An 18,234-nucleotide genomic window follows, 5' to 3' on the forward strand; every position below is an offset into this window, starting at 1 on the left:
CAGAGGAGCAGCTGGTGAACTACAAATGTGACTTAAAGCCACAGGGGCAATTGGGGAATTTTCTTGTTTTCTCTCTCAAGCTTGTGGACATTCTGCAAGTCACTACAACACAGGCCATCAGTGCTTTATATAAATGTTATTTCAAACATCTGGGTAACACCTCTCTGTTCCTCTAGGAATACTTCTTATTTATCCTGTGCTTCTGAGTCCAAAGACAGTCTGGCCATCCCTACCTTCACCCTGGGGTAAGAAGGGTCTTTAGAAGCATGGGTCAAGCCACGAGACCAACATATTTTGGAGGGATGTCCTTATATAGGAGCTTTGGAGGACACTGGGTCTGAGGGACATCGCTTTAGTGGTAGCAGAGGCTGTTTTTACCTCTCTACCCCGTCCCTGTCCCTGAGGACAAGGAGCTGGACATCAGAGAAGGGGCCCTGTGGAACACGTAAATATCCCACTTATTTCCTCCTCTAAGGACATACTAATTTGTCACCAGGGCCTACAAAAGAGCTGATGGTTGGACCCCAAGCCCTACCCTCCCTGTTCTGGGACCATACAATTCAGGCTTCCATCTGAGGGTGGACAACTTCACCTTAGACCTCTAATCCTTGCCCCGCTCACCTCAAGGACCTCCCCCACTCCCAGGCTCCATGGGTCCCGGAAAAGACGGTCATATTTCCAGAACACAAATTCCATGGCAGGACAGGGTAGGGGGTCTACCTACAGCAATTCTGAGGCTAGAGACAAACAGTCACTTGACAAGGGTCACAATGTTCCCCAGTGGCAAAGCCTGAGCCTTTTGGCAAAGCCAGCTGCACCTCCCCTAACGGACACTTTCCTGTGCAGCACCTGCATCCTGCAGGCAGCCAAAGGACAAGCTCCCTGGGGACAGGAGCTGTGCTTTCTGTACCTCTGGCACAGAGCCGAGCACTGAGCTGGGCCTCTTAGGCACTCCCAAGTGCTGGCTGATCTTAGCATCAGCAGTTCCCAGTTCCCTGTCTCTGCCCACCAGATGACTTCTGGGGACACTGGCTTCCTGAACACAGTTTTCTACCTCAAGAGGGCCTGCCCAGGGAAATCCCCACTGCCTGGCTTGCGCTTCTGCCTGCTTCTCGGCCCCAGGCCTGGGGAAGACATAAACCACAGGGCTGGCCTCCAGGTCTTTTCAAGAACTGTCCTTCACAGTCCTGGCACATCTCAGGCTGGGCAGAAAACCAGTCAACCCCTAGCACCTGTGGAAAGAAAGGTGGTGGCTACCCCGTTTCCAGCCCCCGCCCCAGAAGCTTCCTGGGAAGAAGCCAGGAACTCCTATCTTAGGCAAATGAAGGCGAAAGCTTAAGGCTGGTGCTCTCACTGTGGCTCACAGCAGGGTTTTTTTTTTTTTTTTTTTTTTGGTAACAAAAGTACAAGCAGGTACCTGGGGTCCCACCCCAGCCATTTAAATCAGAATATCTAGGCATAGAGTTAGAAGGAGGTCCGATATTAGTATTTAAAAGAATAACCTGGGGTCTGAAAGATACATCAGATTCTCCAGATATGACTCACCAAGGATTAGGCACTAACAATGTCTACCTTATTTGGTGAAAAAGGTCTGGACAGAAACTCTAGGCTCTAGCAGAATTTACACAATAAAACCAACCCCTAGACTAGGCCAATCCTTTGCCCACCTTCAGGATTTAAGGGCCAAGGGGCAGATCTGCTTTGTGGGATTCCACAGACAGGCAAAACAGAGCGAGCAGCCGGCTGAAACTTCTGGCTCAGCCCCACCTTTCCTTTTCAAGGTAAAAGGGAGTCCCGAGGCAGACTTCGGACATTGTGGGCTTCCACCAAAACCCTAACCTAGCCTCCCAGGTATTTCAGGGCCTGTTCTTTCAGGCATCCCCCCAACGTCTGCATTCTCCTTTCCTTTCCGGCTGAGGGAGAGGCCAACCATTGGGTAAGGGCCAGATGGGAAGCTGGGCCTCAAGGCCTCAGCCCTGTCCAGGGTCCTGACTACTGGTCAGCACTTTCTTCAGTCCTGGGGTACCTTGCTGGGTGTTAGGAAACCTGTACCCTTGCAGGGACAATGAGAAGGGCAGCCTCTGATGTCATCACGAGGCACCCTGTCTTGCCTAAACCCAGTCTCAGTTACTTCCCAGCAGTTGAGTTTGCTATGTGCCCACAGCTAGTACAATGCTAAGATCTGGGGTCCTCAAACCACCCCCATCACTGTCCAGATCTGAGAAATGAGACCAGGTGAACTGAGGCTTCCACAACTCTGCAGCCAGTTTATACACCACACATGTGACTCACAAGTGATCCCAGCAGGAACTTAAGCCACACTGCGAGCACATAGTGTGACTAGCCTGATAGCTGCCCCACAGACATTGAGCAGATGGGGCTCCCAAAACATCTTGCCCCTTCCAGGCTGGGCAGACCATAAAGGCCCTCCCTTGCAGTCCATTAAGAGAAAGAAGCGGCCCAGTGAGCAGATTTAGTGCAAGTACTCTGCAAGCCAAGTCCTGCTTTCCTTTCTGCCCTCTCATGAGCCAAATAATCTTGAAGCTTTCATTGATGGTTCCTTCTCTGTCTTGCAGAATTTATGCCGGCCAGGGCTCAACCTTCTCACTTAGAGACAAGGAAAACCTCAAAGGCTGCTCTCCAGCCTGCTGTGGAGAGGGAGTTTGTCCTTGGCCACAGTTCAAGGCCAGGAGGACTCCTCAGCCCTCCAGGAGCCCAGGGCTTGAAAGGGGGCGGGGTGCGTTCCAGTTAGATCTCCCGGCCACCTGCAGAGGCTCCTGGTCTGGGACCTGGGCCCATGTGTAGCCGGTCCCTAGCAGGGCTCTTATCATGGTTCTACTTTATTTTTAGGTACAAAGGTTCTAGGCTGGAAAACCCAAGAGGCAGGGGAATTTCTGCCCCATGCAAATTGTTCTTTATTCTCAGCCTTCAGTGACACCTGTTTCCTCCCAGACAAGCCTGATCCTGGTGTAGGTGGCAGCCCTGCCACGGGGAGGCAGCTCCTCCACCCACCAGTGCCTAGAGGGGCGGGGCAGAGGAGGGGACTGGCTTGAGCTCACCCAGGAATCCAGGGAATGAACCAGCCTGGGGAGGTCCCCCACCCCACTCCAACAAGGTCTATTTAGAACAATCACAAAAAGCAAGAAACTGGTGGGATTCTCTGAAAGGCAGGTTCTATATCCAAAAGTGGCATGACAGTTCCTGCCTCCCAGAGTCAGAAAGGCCCATAAAGGGGGCCACTGTTTTGCTAATCTTTCTTAGCAACTGGGAAACCACTATAGGTCTTGGGGTGAGATCTAATACAACCCCAGGAGGCAGGACCCTCCCTAGGCCCCACCTGCCTTTGGATCCCCTGGCTGCACGTAGGCACATTCCAACCTCCCATCCTGCATAAACCCCAGCAACGCATCCCCTTCCTTAACAGCTTCCCCAGAGATATCTCCATCCAGCTCCACCCCATCCCCCCATGGGGCCATGGAAGGCCACTAGGTTGGGGTGGAAGGGTACCAGGTCTCCAAGTATTACCCACTTCCCTAGGGAAGAGCCCTAGGGTAGGGCAGTTCCTGGAGGCGGAGTCCTTTTTGAAATGCAAGGCTCTGCGGAAGACCCCCTGGGGCTGGCTAAAGTCTGTGGCGCCAGAATTGCCTCCGTAGTGGGGAAAGGGGAGGAGGAAGGATGGCTTGGAAAGACACCCTCCCCCCACCAAACCAAGGGCGCAGTAACAGAACTCTGGGCCTTCACAGTCTCCAAGTCTCCTCCATGTGACTGGGACCCTTGTTTTCCTTTATCTAAAATAGAAGGTTTGAGAATCTACAACAGAATTCTCAAGAATCCAAACCACTCAACTTCGCAGGACCCTGTCTCAAAATAATCAATAAAAAGGGCTGAGTACAAGCTCAGTGAGTAGAGCTACACACACACACACACACACACACACACACACACACACACGCAGTAGTGTCCAGACCCCCAGCACCTGGCTCCTCTACAGGTTGCAGAACAGTGCCAGGTTTGAAATGCCCACCTCTGAATGCTCTTGCAGCCCCATCTGTGCCAAAGGCCTCTTCTGTGTCCAGCGGCAAAGGCAGTTACCCCCTAAGGAGCAGTAAGAGCCCATGTGACTTTTCTAGGGCTGCAGGAACAGGGTGCTGATGTCCATTTGTTTACTCCCAATGCTCTTCTCTGCTTCAAAAGCCATATATACCTCAACTAGCTGGGGAAAACTTCCCAGGTCAGAGCAAGGAAGGCTTAAAGTACAGGTGCATGTGGAACGATCGTAAGTAGATGGCTCTGAGAACCCCATCCTCCAGCTCAACACCAGCAAATCCTGTTGTCCCTTGGCTTGACCTCCAAATATACCAAATCCTCTTCCTTTTTACTCCACTGCCAGAACCAGCTCTAAGCCACCCAGCATTCCTTTCTCTCCTGAACAACTGCAAATGGTTTCCTTTCACAGCAGCCAGTGGGGCCTTTTATTAAAACATCAGGCTATGTTTTAATCCTGTTTATGATCCTTGAAAGGTTTCCCCTCTCAGATCAACAGGAACGGCTTTATGACAACCTAGGAGGCCTAGGTAAACTGGTCCCCTTATTCCTTCTACCCAGTCACGCAAGCCTCCCCTTGCACAGTGCTCAGGGCTCTGGGCCAGGAATGCCCACACCGCCACCCCTCCCCCGCCACAGAGGCATGGTTCACTCTCTCCCTCCCCCACAGGTCTCTCATCTCCAGTCACCTCTGCACCCCAGTTTAATCTTTCTCTGGGAAGTTTGCCATAACCCACCTCTGAGGGCTTCTTTTCGTTTTGTCGGGGCCAGCCCGACTTGGTGCTGCTGGGTAATTTGGAGCATCTTGTTGCTGATGTAGATGTAGCATGACCTGTAGAGAAAGAATGACCCATGAGAGAGAACAGCCCTGGAGAGCCAGGAACACCGCCTGCCTGATTCTACCACTCACCAGAGAGGAAGCTCACAAGGAAAGCTCTGGCTTAAATCATCAAAGGGGGACACTTGTCCCTGCTCTGGTTAGGACCATGCTGCTACTCTGGGAAGATGCCCAAGGTGTAAACAGAGCAGGGCAGGGCAGTAGGAAGTGCTCCTCTGGACTAGACCCAGAGACAATGAAACTTGAGAGCTTGTCCCCATGGACAAATGACTTCCTAGTGATGTGGACCTTTAGATGGGGCCTCATGGAAAGTCCTTTGGTCACTGGGGCCAATCAGACATGGACTGAAATCTCCAAAATTGTAAGCTAAAAAGACCTTTCCTTCTAGAAGCTAATTATGTCAAGTACTTCTAATAGTGAGATGAAGCTAACACAGGGGTCAGAGGTGAACCGTCTTTTAAGGGCTGACTGATATCATGCCTTTGAAGTCTTAGCATAGTCCCTGGCACACAGTGATAAACATCAGCTATTACTATGAGGGTCTAAGGTCCTTGCTAGACTATAGCACTGTGGCCACCACCCCTATGAGTCAAAAAAGCAACAAGGGCCACAGGGAGATCCAAGGCTTTGGCTGAACAGAAGTAGCAGCTACAGTGGGCATAGGAGCTTGTGGGGAGGCAGTGAGCCCAGGCCTGGCCAGGCCTGATGCAGGCACAGGGCTCAAAAGCCCAGATGCCTGCCTTGCAGGTGCCTGGTCCTCTCACAGAGTTCCGTTGTTTAAACAAAAGGGAGAAGCAGAGGACGTGGTTCCTGGTTCCACTGAGTCAGCCATAGCAGTGTGTAGTGTGTGCGTGCTGTGATCTGCTGCATGGGCGATAGACCAGCCAGGCCGAAACTAGAGCCAAGCCCAAAGGACAGCGAATGAGACCTAGAGATTGGAAAGTGACTAGAACCTGAATGACCACCCTGGTACATCTACCCTTGGGCTCTTGGGGGCTGTGGGGCTTTGGGAAAGAGGAGGGGCCTTACGGATCCCATTAATCCTATTTGTTTACCACAAATGTTTGTGTGAGAAAACAGGTCTAGAGGTACAGGGCATTAGGCCTGCCTCCCTGCCTGGGCTTCCACAAGACAATCGATGCTATGTGGGATCTTCCTGCAAGGGTGTCCCTCCTACCCACAGCAGATGGAACTCTTTACTCCAACAGGCAAGCCTGGCTTCCTGGGCCATCTGAGAAGAGCTGCTCCTGACCTCACACTGGAGAAGCGCTCTTGGCTGGCATGAATCTCCCTCCCTTCTCTGCTCCAAACTTCAGAGGTGGCTCCCTAAACTTCATCATCTCTTCGACAACATCCCTGCTCCACACCAAGATACCCATCCTGTGCACGAGCCTGCGATTCTACTGTCAAGATTCCATAAAGTTGGGCTTTTTCATTAATTTCTTTAGCCAACATTTACTAAGCACCTACAGTATGCCAGAATTAGAAGCTGGAGAATTAGAGCTGGGCATACAGCAGAGAGTAAGACAAGAGCCCTTTTATCAAGTTTATCTCTGGTTAGAAAATGATACTTATCCGATAATTATAATGAAGAGTGACCTGTTTTCTACATTAAGCAGGGACTTCCTAAAAGGGCCCTGACTCCACAGGAAGGCCAAAGAAAGAAACTTTTTCTTTGAGCAGTCAAAAGTAGCAAATACAAAGGCCTCACAGGGAGTTGATCTGCTCCAACCACAGGTAGCATGAAGGACACAGAGGGCCCTGGAGGACACAGTAAGGTGCAGGGACCACCTCAGGAGCAAAGAAATCTGACTTGATTTATGTTTTCATCAACATGCCCTGGATTGGGCTAAGACCATGGGGCAGCCTCCATCCACTGGAGCCTGTGGGCCTGATCATCATTCAAATGCTTCCCCTGTAGGAGTTGCAAACTGGAAGGACTTACTGTCACTGGTGTCAGAGTTGTCGCTGCTGATGGAGTATTTTCGCCTCTTCTCTTCCATCTGCAACAAAAGGCAGACAGGTCCATTACATTCATGAAAAATTTGGAAAATTCTCAATCTTTCAGAAAACCACTCCATTCTCTACCTCTCCACACTCCCTCCCATGCAGAGAAAAGAGAATAAGGCTCTGCCCCTTCCTAGTCTTCTTCTCAGCCAACCTTTCCCTACCCATCCGCAGAGGCCCAGCAGTGGGGATGATCAGAAGTCTGATCAAGGGCTGGGGAGATAGCTCAGCTGGTAGAGTGCTTGCCTCGCAAGCACAAGGCCCTGGGTTCAATCCCCAGCACCACACACAAAAAAAAAAAAAAAAAAAAAAAAAAAAAAAAAAAAAAAGGTTGATCAAACAGGGGAGAGGAAGAACTGGGAGGGTCAGCAGCACCAGAATGAACAGTGACCATGACCTGTTCAGTCCCAGTTTCCACTCAAGGAAAGTCAGGCTCATCAAAAAACCCATTCACATAGCAGAGGCCTCCTGAGTATCCCCGGTGACCTCACTGAGGGTGAGGAGGTAGAGAGGAAGCTAGATTGATTCTTTCAGGAACACTCTATTATCTGAGTAAGCCAGCACTGAGGGTACAATCCTGAAACTGGTTGTGAGCAGGATGTGGAAACAGAGATGCGGGTAGGACCCTGAGATACAGACCAAGAGTGAATGACCCTGGGCGGGACTGCCTGGCTCTCCTATGCCTCATTGTCCTCCCCAGATAAAACTTTATCTTAATGGGAATACCTAACTTCAAGATACTAAGGGTAGTTCTCGCACACAGACCTCAGGGTTTACCCTTTATCTACAGTATTTGTGTTCCTGACACAATCTTATGAGCTTGAGAGCTCCTAGCTCTGTTTACAGGTGAGGCTCAGTGTGACTGCTGGTAACTGGCTAAACTGAGATTTGAATGCAGGTCTGATCCTGGAGCCAAGTAATCTGCCTACGTGCAAACCATCAGTTCTGCTTGTTGGAAACCTTTTCCCATCCTCTTCTTCCTCTTAATCCCGCAGAGCCCTGGGTGGCTTGATAACCTGCTCAGGGTGTCACAGCTGCTCTGCAGCCAAGTCCTCACATGAGGATGGAGTGCAGAGGTCAGGGCACTTTCTGCCCTGCCATATTTGTTAATTCTGGAATGACCTCATTGCCCACAGCCAAAGACAGGGAGGGAGTGGGGTCTGTCTTCAGGAAGCATGCCCTATGGCCCAGCCTATCTGCAAGCCAATTAGCCTCTTTGCCCCTAACCATAGTGATCCTACTGAGCCCTCGGGCGCCCCTATCTTACCGCAGTCCTACAGAGATGAGGGACCACTTATTCAGTAAGGCCCGGTGTGACTACCCAGATCTCTGGACCAGGATGACCCTTCTGCCTTGTACCTGACCTCGGCTAGGAGCTTCTCTCCATCTGTGTGGATAGAGGTGTCCCTCAACAGAAAGGCAGGAAGGCTCACTAAGGCTGCTAGCTACTCAGTTCCAAAGGTGCAAAGTATTCTCTTCAGAGGGTGGGGGACCAAGGGATACATGGTAGTGCAAGCAGCAGGGATGTAGGAGGTAGCAACAACAAGACTGCTAAGCACTTCTTGGGCAGGAGGGGATACTCTGGTACAGTGGGACCTCACTGAGCCCTCAGAAGAGCCCTTAACTGCACGTGAATATGATGGCTATCTTGCTTTTACAGAGGAGGAAACTGAAGCAAAAATTAGGTGACTTGCTCAAGATTGCAGTGCTTATATTTGACACAGGAGACCACGCTGTTGTTGACCTTCAGACTTCTATGCCTCTATGCTGCGATCCTCCCTGCCCTCCAGGGTCTGTGTCAAGAATAAAAGGGTGACTTCAACAGAACCTACATCTTGCCCAGCGCGGCCCAGCCCTGTCACTGGTGGGGCAGAAAAGGGAGAGGCGCTATAAATGCACCCACCTGTATTCTCCTGCAATCCTGTGCAGGAATTCCATTTCTCTGTTTTCAGCAAAGACGGTACTTCCAAACCAGGGGATCCCACAACATTAACAAAAGCAGAAGCTGTGGGGGCTCAAGGTATTGTTCAGTGGTACAGCATATTCTTAGCATGTGGAAGACCTTGGCCTGAGGTATGAGGAGCAGGAGCTGTGGATTCAGGGGTACTGAATTCAAATCCTAGCCCTATCACTTCCTAGGCCAGGGACTTTGGCAAAGACATACCTCTTAGGAGGTAAACTGGATCTAGATTTTTACATAGATCTCCTGAACTTAAAATATTGGCAACATTTTAAATTTCTGAAACACTTTGAGAGGGCCAAACTAAACACATTCATGGGCCAGAATCAGTGAGATGAAATGAGAACAGCGTATAGCCCTTGGCACAGCGGGGCTGCAGTTCCATACAGGTGCTAGTTATTAATACCACGGCAGCCTTGGACTAGGGAGGAGCGTCCTGCCAGTGGCCAGCTGGAACCCCCTTGGACAGAGGGTACAGTGACCCTATACAGTATGGAAGAGCCCCAGGGCAGGCTCCATGACTGTCCATACCTGTCTCACAATACTATGTCCTACTGCCCAAGGACCAATAGGCAGGCAAACCCATGTCCCGTCTAACCTGTCCTCCATGAGAACACCCTAAGAGTAACCAGGGATGGTTCTCTGTTGGGACTGCCCCACTGGAGGCAGTTATTAGGGAACAGATTTTGTGGTGACTTAATTAGAATAATAACTAGGCTTCAGAGTTCCCTGTTTTGTGAGTGAAGCTTCTTTCCTTTGAACTAAGTCCATGCAAAAGGCCTCCCTGCCTCAAGTGAGCCCTTACTGTCATAGTGGCTACCAAAGCCCCAAATGAGACCTGGCCCCTGTGAGCCAGCCCACTGTCCCACAAATCAACCTCTCCTTTAACCCAACAAAAGGGACAGAGAGGACTCCTTCACCGAAGCTCAACACCAAGGATGCAAATGTAAGTGGGAGGTGGAGGTGCCATCATGTTGGTCTCTGTTTTTCTCTTTCCACTGGCCCCTCCAATCTCTCCCAAGGGCAAAGTCTGCTCTGGGAGATGCCCTCAGTATCACAAGACACCTGCTTTTTAGGGTCAGAACACTGAAATTGAATCTATAAAGGACAGTCTAAGCAAGAAGGGTCTCCTTTCCCTGCCATTTACAACTCCTATAGTACCCCAAAGGGGACACAGGCTGGAAGCTCTCCTTCAGGACTGTGTGCCCTGGAGTACCTTCAATGGAGCAGCAGCCCAGTCTCTGTGCATCCTCCACCCACAGCCAAACCATGGCAAGACCCATGAGCTCACCCCCGAATACACTTTTTCCCACCTCTATTATCACCACACCCATCTAAACCCATCTCACCTCCTGCTCGTTTCCTAGCTTTCACTACTGTCCCCCCATAATCCAGGACTCCACACAGCAGCCAGAGTGATCTTTAAAAAGCATGAATCAGATCCCAGCATGCCCCTACTGAAAATCTTTCAAAGGCTTCCTCCTGATCAAAGGACCAATTGCAAGCTCCTGACCACAAGAGCCTACACAATCTGGCTCCTGCCCACTTTGACAAGTTCACGTTCACCATGATCCCCTTCCTCACCACTTTATAGCCACAGGGGCCTTCTTTCATTTCCTCAAACAAGCACAAGATCCCATGCTTTGAGACACAAGCTGTACCCTCTGCCTGGAATGTTTCATATGTTCTATGCTTGTCTGACTCTTCATCCTCCAGGTGTGGGCTTAAACATCATCTGTGTCACCCTATCTAAAGAACTTGGCCATGCAGTCACTCAAGGCCTCCAGGGCACCATCACAGCTGTGTTTGTTGAGCTACTTGCTGGCTGTTCTCCTTGGGAGTGTGTAAGGAGCGTGTCTGTTTAGATCCCTGCAGGGATCCCAACAACTCCATCATACCGCACCCAGTTCAAAATAGGGAGTGCTGAGTGTGCTCTTGTCCCCTTCCTCCAGAAATGTGGGGACCACACAGCCCAGCTGGCCCGTCTGTGGCTTGCAGGAACAAATACCCAAGTCCAAGATTCCGGCCTGTTTTCACAGCCTGCCTTCCCTGTTTTGACCTTACACATTTTCCACGAGGCTTTATTTGGTTGGGCTCCTGGCTAATGATCAATGTCAACTCAGTAATAGGGCAGCAATTTGGTGGCAGATGTTTTCTTGGCAGCCCTGGCCATCAGTCTTAGTGGGGGCCTCAGGTCTGGCCCTGGAACACCACTGCCCAATGCCAGCCCCCTTTAAAGACTTCTCCGCAAATAAACTCAAATAAACACCCTGGGCCTCCATTAACGCCCTTCCAGCTGACCCTGGGAACAGTGGGCCTTTCAGGTCTGCTACTGCAGTCCTCTCTGGGCAGTTAAAACACCCCAACCTGGCCTCCGGCCTCTCCTCTCCAGGGGCCACCAGGCCTGCCCTGCCCGCCACCACACACAGCAGGATTTCGTCGTCCTCCTTAAAAAAGGGGGGAAAGGGCTTTCAAGCAGGCAATTTACCATTCCAGACACAATCTTTCAAAGAGAAACAAAAACTCTCCCTGTCTGAGGCAGACCACTAAGGCTGTGTGTAATAAGATGCTAATACAATTTAATGATATTTCGGCTGGAAAACCTGTCCTCAGAGCCTCCTTGTGTCGGGAAGGCCAGACATTCAGAAAACAAGAACTACACACTTTTAAATCGCTTGAAACCGGGGTCAAAGCCCCACTCTTTCCTATCTCTCATTAACTTTAATGCCTTCTTGGGATAGTAAATTGCCGTTACAAAAATGATTTTGTGCACATGGGGTAAAGAACTGCTGCCTGCAATCCTCAATCCTGCTTCTCCAAGCCGAGGGAAGCTTAAACCCTCTTCTAACACCATCACTGCTCACCTGCAATTCCAAGGGTCCCAAAGGGACCCAGCTTCCCTAAAATGTGCTGCCATACCAACTCTCCAAATCAGTTGTGGGGACACACCAAAGGAATCCAGAGAGAATGAAAAGGACTTTGTTTTTAGTACTTCCTCACCCTACTCTTCACCTCAGAGAGGGCAAAGCTCCATCCCTTCATTCCAGTATGTGGCTGCCCAGTGGTAACTGGAGGACCCTTCTGACCTCTTCTTTAGAGAAGGGAGCTGGCTCTCTGGCCTAGCCTAAAGGTGAGAGAGCAGGCCAAAGCTGCGCTGAGACCCTCCCCAGGTCATTAGAAAGAACAGTAAGAAAAACTAATACTAATCAAGTGCTCACCACATGCCTAGCTTTGAGTTTAGACATTCCCCACCCCCAGTACTGGGGCCTTGCACATGCTAGGCAAGCACTTTACCAGTTCTGGACTGAATCTTTTTTCTTTTTTTCTCCTTTTTAATTTTTGGTACTGGGGATGGAACCCAGGAGTGCTTTCTCACTGAGCTACATCCCCAGTCCTTTTTATTTTTATTTTGAGATAGGGTCTCACTAAGTTGCTGAGGGTCTCACCAAATTGCCCGGGCTGGTCTTGAACTCGAGATCCTTGTGGCTCAGCCTTGGCAGGAGCTGAGTCGATGAAATTACAGGCATGTGCTACCACCACGCCTCGCAGTTTAGACTATTTAACAGGATCCTCAACTGTTACTAACCCCATTGGTAGATGAAGAAACTGAGGCCCAGAACCACTATCACAGCAGATGATCACGTAGCCAGGATTCAAATCTAGGCTGCAACTCGAGAGAAGATACACCATCCCCAAAGGGTTAATGTGTATATATAACCTCCAATTTCCAAAGTGTGGTTAGGGGTATTCTAAACTACTGAGAGGAGACTAAGAGGACCATCTAGAACCCCATGACCAACCTCTCTAGCTTCCTAAGTTTTTATCTGGGACCTCCAATTGTCACCCTTTGAGCCACAAGGGTAGGAGCCTTATGTGGGGGGACAGGGTAAGATATCCTCTCCCCAATTCTGACCTAATGAAAAAACTGAGTTTCCCAAGCAGCCTACTGCAAGGAAGTCTCTGACTGGGTAATGAACATAAAGACAACCACCTCCCTGTTAACAGAAACAATGGTTATAACCAGAACGCCTTGCCTACAACCTCAAAGATGTAGGAATCAGTGTCAAAAGCCTAACTTCAGGGCTGGGGAGATAGCTCAGTTGGTAGAGTGCTCACCTTGCAAGCACAAGGCCCTGGGTTTGATCCCCAGCACCGCAAAAAAAAAAAAAAAAAAAAAAAAAAAAAAAGCCTAACTTCAAGAATCCAAGGTGCCTCCGGGCCTGAGAGGTTGCATTTCCTCCATCACCTGTTAATGAGAGCTAAGTGGATGGTATTTCTGACAGTCCTGGATGGATGTTACTGGCCATCTAACCAAGCAACTTAAGGAAAGGAAAAGCACACTGGATAGGAAAACATTCTGGAAACATTTGCTGCATCCAGAGTCCAAACAACTTGGTCCTTAAACACTTCATCTCCAAAAGTGCTGGGGAGACCCTTGGTCAAACAGTTGCAAAACCAACATTCACTGCTTGGAGTGAGGAGTTCCCTCTGAGAGGCATTTGCTGGGGAACCAAATGCTTTTCCACTCAAAACAACAGCCAACAGCACTTGGGACAACTGAGAAGGCTCCAGATCAAACAAGCTTTTCTTTTTTCCCCTCCTACCATGCTAACTTTCTCAATAAATTATTCGCCCACTTTGGATCAAAGCCTGTTTTTGCAGTCTGTGACCTAAAAAGCAAATAGCATCGCTTAAACATGAAAGCCCTCCTCCCTGCCTGGGTCAGCTTTATTACTCATTCCTTCCCCCCTTACAGTTATTCTGTTGTTATTTTCCTCCTCTGCTTGGTAGATCTCTCTGCGAGTCCCAACCCGCCTGAAGAAGACGGGACAGGAGGGGATAGTGCGTTCGTTTGGGGCCCTAAGGTGAGAAAGGAAGTCAGGGTAGGGGAGAACCCAGCACCCTAGGAACCCAGGAAACAGGGCCAGGCCCGGTTGGCAGCTCTCTGTCTGGCCCTTTTGCCAAATGTTCTACTGGGAATTTTACCAGAGAGAACAGGGAGTCAGTGCCACCCTGGAAGGAGGGGCCAGGAGATCCTACCACTTCCCAAGGCCCAGGACTAGGTTTGCAAACATAAATGTTTAGGGAGTATCCAGCTTGTCTGGGCTCGGGGGACCTCAACCTTCCAATGAAGGGGCTAGGACCCTCCTAGTTCCTTTGGCACTGCTCTGAATACAAACATGACCCCTTTCGATGACCCCCTACAAACTGCCTCTGGATAAAACTTTGCGCCTCGGAACCCCGCAAAATATTAGCCGGAGGTGCTAGATGCAGGGGTGTGGTGTAGAAATCTGCAGAGACCACGGACGCCGGCTGCAAAGTGCCCTTGGCAAAAGAAAGCCGGCGCCCCTCCCCCTCCCCCTCCCCCTCCCCAACCCCCTGCACGAGGCTGGCGGCCAAGCTGGTGAAAAAAGTGCCCCGGCCCGGCCTCAGTGGCTAAGGGGATTAGAAGGGGGCTTGCGCGCGCCTCCAGCCCGCCCCTGGAGGCAATACGCGGGATCGCAGGCTGGAGGCGCGCCGGCGTGATTCCGACCGCGGGAGCCTGGAGGAGGAGCCCGAGGTAGCTGCGGGGTGCTCCAGCCCAGGCGAAGGAAGGGCAAGAGGCGGTTCGGACCCGGGGCGGCGCCGGGAGGTGGGTGGGCTGGTCGCCCCGGGCGGGGGAGGGGTCTAGGAGACTACGGGAAGGGCACTCAAGACCCAGAGGTGGGGGTTGGGGAGGGAGAGCCGGGCAGCGGTGTGTAGTAGGGGACAGGATTGGGGGGCTGGGCCTCTGGAAGCTAGAGTGAAGCCTTCCTGCTTGTCTCACAGACATCCTCATCATCCGGCGGAACAGCTACGAACCGCCAAGCTGACCCCCTCTCATCCCTTGGCCAGAGAAGGGGGTGCTTCAAGACCCAGGATGGGCGGGAAGGGACCGTGGGGAGCCACAAGTCTGCACCCAGGCGGGGAGAAGGCGGGCGGGAGCCGCTCCGCAGGCGCAGGCGAGTGGGTGGGAAGGAGGGAGGGAGAGGGAGGAAGGAGGTGAGGCCGGGAAGATGCCACTGCCGGGGGCGGGGCGGGGCCGGGGATCCGGCGGAGGGACTGCAGCAGTGCTCTGTGGGGGCGGGGGCTGCAATGTCGCTCATTTGGGGGTCAGGTGTGTGCATCCCAGGCCGGGTCGGCAGCCTGCCAGCACCTTCCCTATACCACCCAGGGCATAAGGGCGGAGGCGGAGGGCAGGGGACTGCGGAGTCGTCCCCGGAGCGGGACGCGAACCGGCAGAGTTGGGAGAAGGTAAACAAGGGCCACGCCCCCTGCCGTCGCCCCGCGGGCGCGCACCCGCCGCTCCGGCCGCCGCCGGTACATTTCCACTCTCCCAGCGCTTCTCCCCCGCCGGACTCCCGCGCAGCCCTGGAGGGGTTGTGGGGGTGCTGTCCCCAACCCCAGCCCGCGCCCCAGGCGCCAGGGCTGCGCACCCTCCACACTCACCTGTAAAGGGTATCCCCCGACCCTCCAAAAAAAAACTGTCTAATTTGTGCAGCGCCCCTGAGCCCAGGAGCCAAGCATGCTGCCCCCGCGTGCAGCGCCCGCGTGCACCCAGCCCGGAGAGGGGGCGCCGGGCGGAGGCGGTAGCCCCCGGAAGGTGTCTGGGACCGGACCGGCTGCACGTGAGCCCAGCGCTGGGTCATGTGCACCGGCTCAGCCCGGTTCGGCGGCTGGACGTGCTGCGTATCAACAAAATGAAACTCAGGACGACAGGAGGGCAGATAGCTCCAGGTTCTCCGAACCCCCGACCCCAGACGCTCGGCCTCCCCCCGTACCCCTCTCCCGCCGCAGCCCCTCCAACCGGCCGGAGCCCGCGGGGCAAGTTGCAACCTCCTCGCGCCCCCGCCCTCCCGCGCCCCCTCGCCGGCCCAGGGGCGCTTTGCCGCAGTCATTAATAAAGAAGGTCGCCAGGCTCACCCTTCCAAAAGTTGTTGTTGCATGCGCCCCTCTCAGCCTCCCCGCACTGTACTCTTTAAAACACGACTGACCAACATGCGCAATCTCTCTCCCCAGTGCTGTGCATCCCCCCCACCCCCCGCGCTGGCTTCCTAGAACAGGCAGCCAGCAAGAGAGAGAGGGAGCGAGCGAGCAAGAGAGAGAGCGCTGGCAGATCTGTTGCAAAAACACAAAATAATGCCGTGGAGATGCGCAGGGCCCAGCCACCGGGGGCTGGATCTTACCTTGCTCCGCGGTGCCCTCCCGAGGGGCGCTGCCCTCGGCTACGCGCCGCGGCGGGGGCCGGCGCGGGAAGGATGCTCCCGAAACCAGGAGCTCCTGGGGCCGGCGCGGGAGGGCGGGGGGCGCGCATCCATCCGGGGTCGTGGCGAGGGAGGCGGCCGTGCCCGCGGCGTCCCCAGCCCCGCGCCCCTGCTGGGGACTGTTAGCCCGCCAGACTCGAGCTGGTGCCGCTAGGAGTGGGAGCAAAGTAACTCCATGGACGCTACTCACCCCCCCCAAAAAAAGCCTCCAACTGCGATGGCCGCGGTCGGCACCATTCACCAACCCCCTGTGTATGTTTCTGTTTCTTTTTAAACCAAGACTTCCTTGTGATCTCTTTAGAAAAAAAAAAATGTGTTGGGGTGGGGGTGGGGTGGGGGCGGGCAGGAGGAGCGAGGGAGGGGGAGTAGCCACTTTTTTCTTATTCACTCGGATCTCCGCTCCCGACACCCCCCGTCACCGCCTCCCCCCCCCCCGCCCAGTTGTTTGGCTCCCGCGGCGGTTCCAGGTAGCGTTGCGGGCCCCGGGGGGGAGGGTGCCCTGCCCGGCCCCCCGCCTGCCTGCAGCGGGGCCCCGATTCCTCTTGGACTCTGGGGCGCCCCCAGCCCTCCCTGTCCCCAGGGCCGGGCCCGAGCGGCGGCTGCGCCCGTGCAAGTCCCATCAGGTCTGCTCACACTTCACACACTCACACACATACCCCGCCCCTCCACTCTCACTCACACTTTCTGCTCACACCCCGCCCCCTTCGCGCCCCAGACCCGGGCGGCGCCCCCCGCAACCTTAAAAAAAAAAAATAGCAAGCTTATACTTAAAAAAATCTTTTGGCGCCATATTAATGACGTACTTAAAATTTGCCATTTCTCCCTGCGTCAAAAAGACGTTTCTTTGCAAATAACAGCCTGGAGGCGACACTCGCGGAGGAAACGAGGTTTGCACTGAGCACCCCGCCCCCCGGGACTCCAGCGCTGGAAGACCCTCGCCCTCCGCCTCGTTTCCGAATCGCTGGTTTTAAAATGTGAATCGAATAAATCGCGTGGCGTTTTGCAGCGCCAGAAGTGAGCAGAAAGTGCTGGCAGGAGCGGAGGGGAGGGGCGCGCACTAGTCTGGGGGAGGGGGCGCAGCCCTCCTCGCCCACCCACACCAAATGGAAACTAACATCCCGGGCAGGGGAAACTTGAAGTTGTAGGCGACCTCACGAAAAGAGGGGCGGTCCGTAGAGAGGGTCCCTCTTGGGCTCGTCGCCCCCTCCCCCCTCTCGGGTGCCTCCTGGCGCCCGCAGCTGCCCCGTATTTCCGGAGGGTGAAGAACGCGGTGATGGGTGGCTGGGTGACTGCAAGTCCTGGGTCCTGCAGGAGTTTGCCTCAGGGCAACCCCTTCCCCCTTTCTCGTCCCGCCCATTCCCCCGAAAGGGTTAAAAACTGAGGGGCAACTTCCAAGGGCTGGCACTTGGCGAAGAAGCGGGGCTCCCCCCTCCCCACCCTTCGCCTCATCGCCCCTCCTCCTCCGGCTCCACTTCCCGACTTGACCTTGTGGTGCACAAACAGTGCGCTTGGATCCTCGCAGTTTCTGGAAGAAGAGCCTGCGCTCGCCAGGCGGGCGGGCTGTCGGGCGGCTAGCAGGCGGTGGCGGGGCCTTGGGTCGGTTCCCAGAGCCGCGGACCACACCCACCTAACCCGCTGCGCCCGCGGTGCTCACCTTCTCTCTAGGAAGGAGAAGGGCTTGCCTCCTGGACGGGGAGGGTTGGGGGCAACCTTCAGCCTCCTCGAAATGCCCCCAGCCAGCGAAGTGGTCAGGCCTTGGGTGGAGGTTTTGGGGAGATACGGGAGCCTGCCCAACATCCCCATGGCATAGTTGCCAGCTTTTTCTCCACCGCACCCCCCCCCCCCGCCCTCTTGGCTGCCCCTCCAAGATGATCCCAAGATTCTTTTAAATTCACCTTTTGGTCTTGAAGGCATGTGGGTGAGTTGTGAATCCCTTTCCCTCTCCAAGACTGAAGGTTGTTTATTCTTCCTTTCCCCTCCACCCGCTTCCATGAAAACATAAATATTCAATTTACATAAGATGACATTTATGTGACAATTAAGAAGATTCCCCCATGGACTGTTGTGAACACATTTGCTTATAGGAGAAATAAATCTAATAA

The 18,234-nt window shown here is 53.4% G+C and overlaps 2 protein-coding genes across 5 annotated transcripts in view; one reads left to right on the plus strand and one right to left on the minus strand.

Moving 5' to 3' along the window:
- Positions 1–17,688, minus strand: part of Jade2 (jade family PHD finger 2) — a 50,353-nt gene extending 32,665 nt beyond the window's left edge. The window contains exons 1-3 of one of the 4 annotated variants that reach the window (XM_047556461.1): positions 17,618–17,688; positions 6,828–6,885; positions 4,782–4,876 (exon numbers count right to left, since the gene is read on the minus strand). In XM_047556461.1, coding sequence (XP_047412417.1) covers positions 4,782–4,876; positions 6,828–6,885 — 153 coding nt within the window. In that variant the 5' untranslated portion in view covers positions 17,618–17,688. Of the gene's footprint in view, positions 1–4,781; positions 4,877–6,827; positions 6,886–8,792; positions 8,894–15,791; positions 15,878–16,054; positions 16,415–17,617 lie in introns of those variants that run through there. The other 3 variants (XM_047556458.1, XM_047556459.1, XM_047556460.1) reach the window with 3 other exon arrangements.
- LOC124986430 (translation initiation factor IF-2-like) lies at positions 14,043–15,821 on the plus strand. Its single transcript, XM_047554793.1, has 4 exons — positions 14,043–14,110; positions 14,355–14,481; positions 14,658–14,830; positions 15,370–15,821. The coding sequence occupies exons 1-4, from the start codon at positions 14,043–14,045 to the stop codon at positions 15,767–15,769; spliced, it is 768 nt and encodes a 255-aa protein (XP_047410749.1). The 3' UTR covers positions 15,770–15,821.
- Positions 17,689–18,234: the final 546 nt, after the last annotated feature.

The sequence above is a fragment of the Sciurus carolinensis genome, chromosome 6 (genome assembly GCF_902686445.1).
Source record: "Sciurus carolinensis chromosome 6, mSciCar1.2, whole genome shotgun sequence".
Lineage (NCBI taxonomy): Eukaryota > Metazoa > Chordata > Mammalia > Rodentia > Sciuridae > Sciurus > Sciurus carolinensis.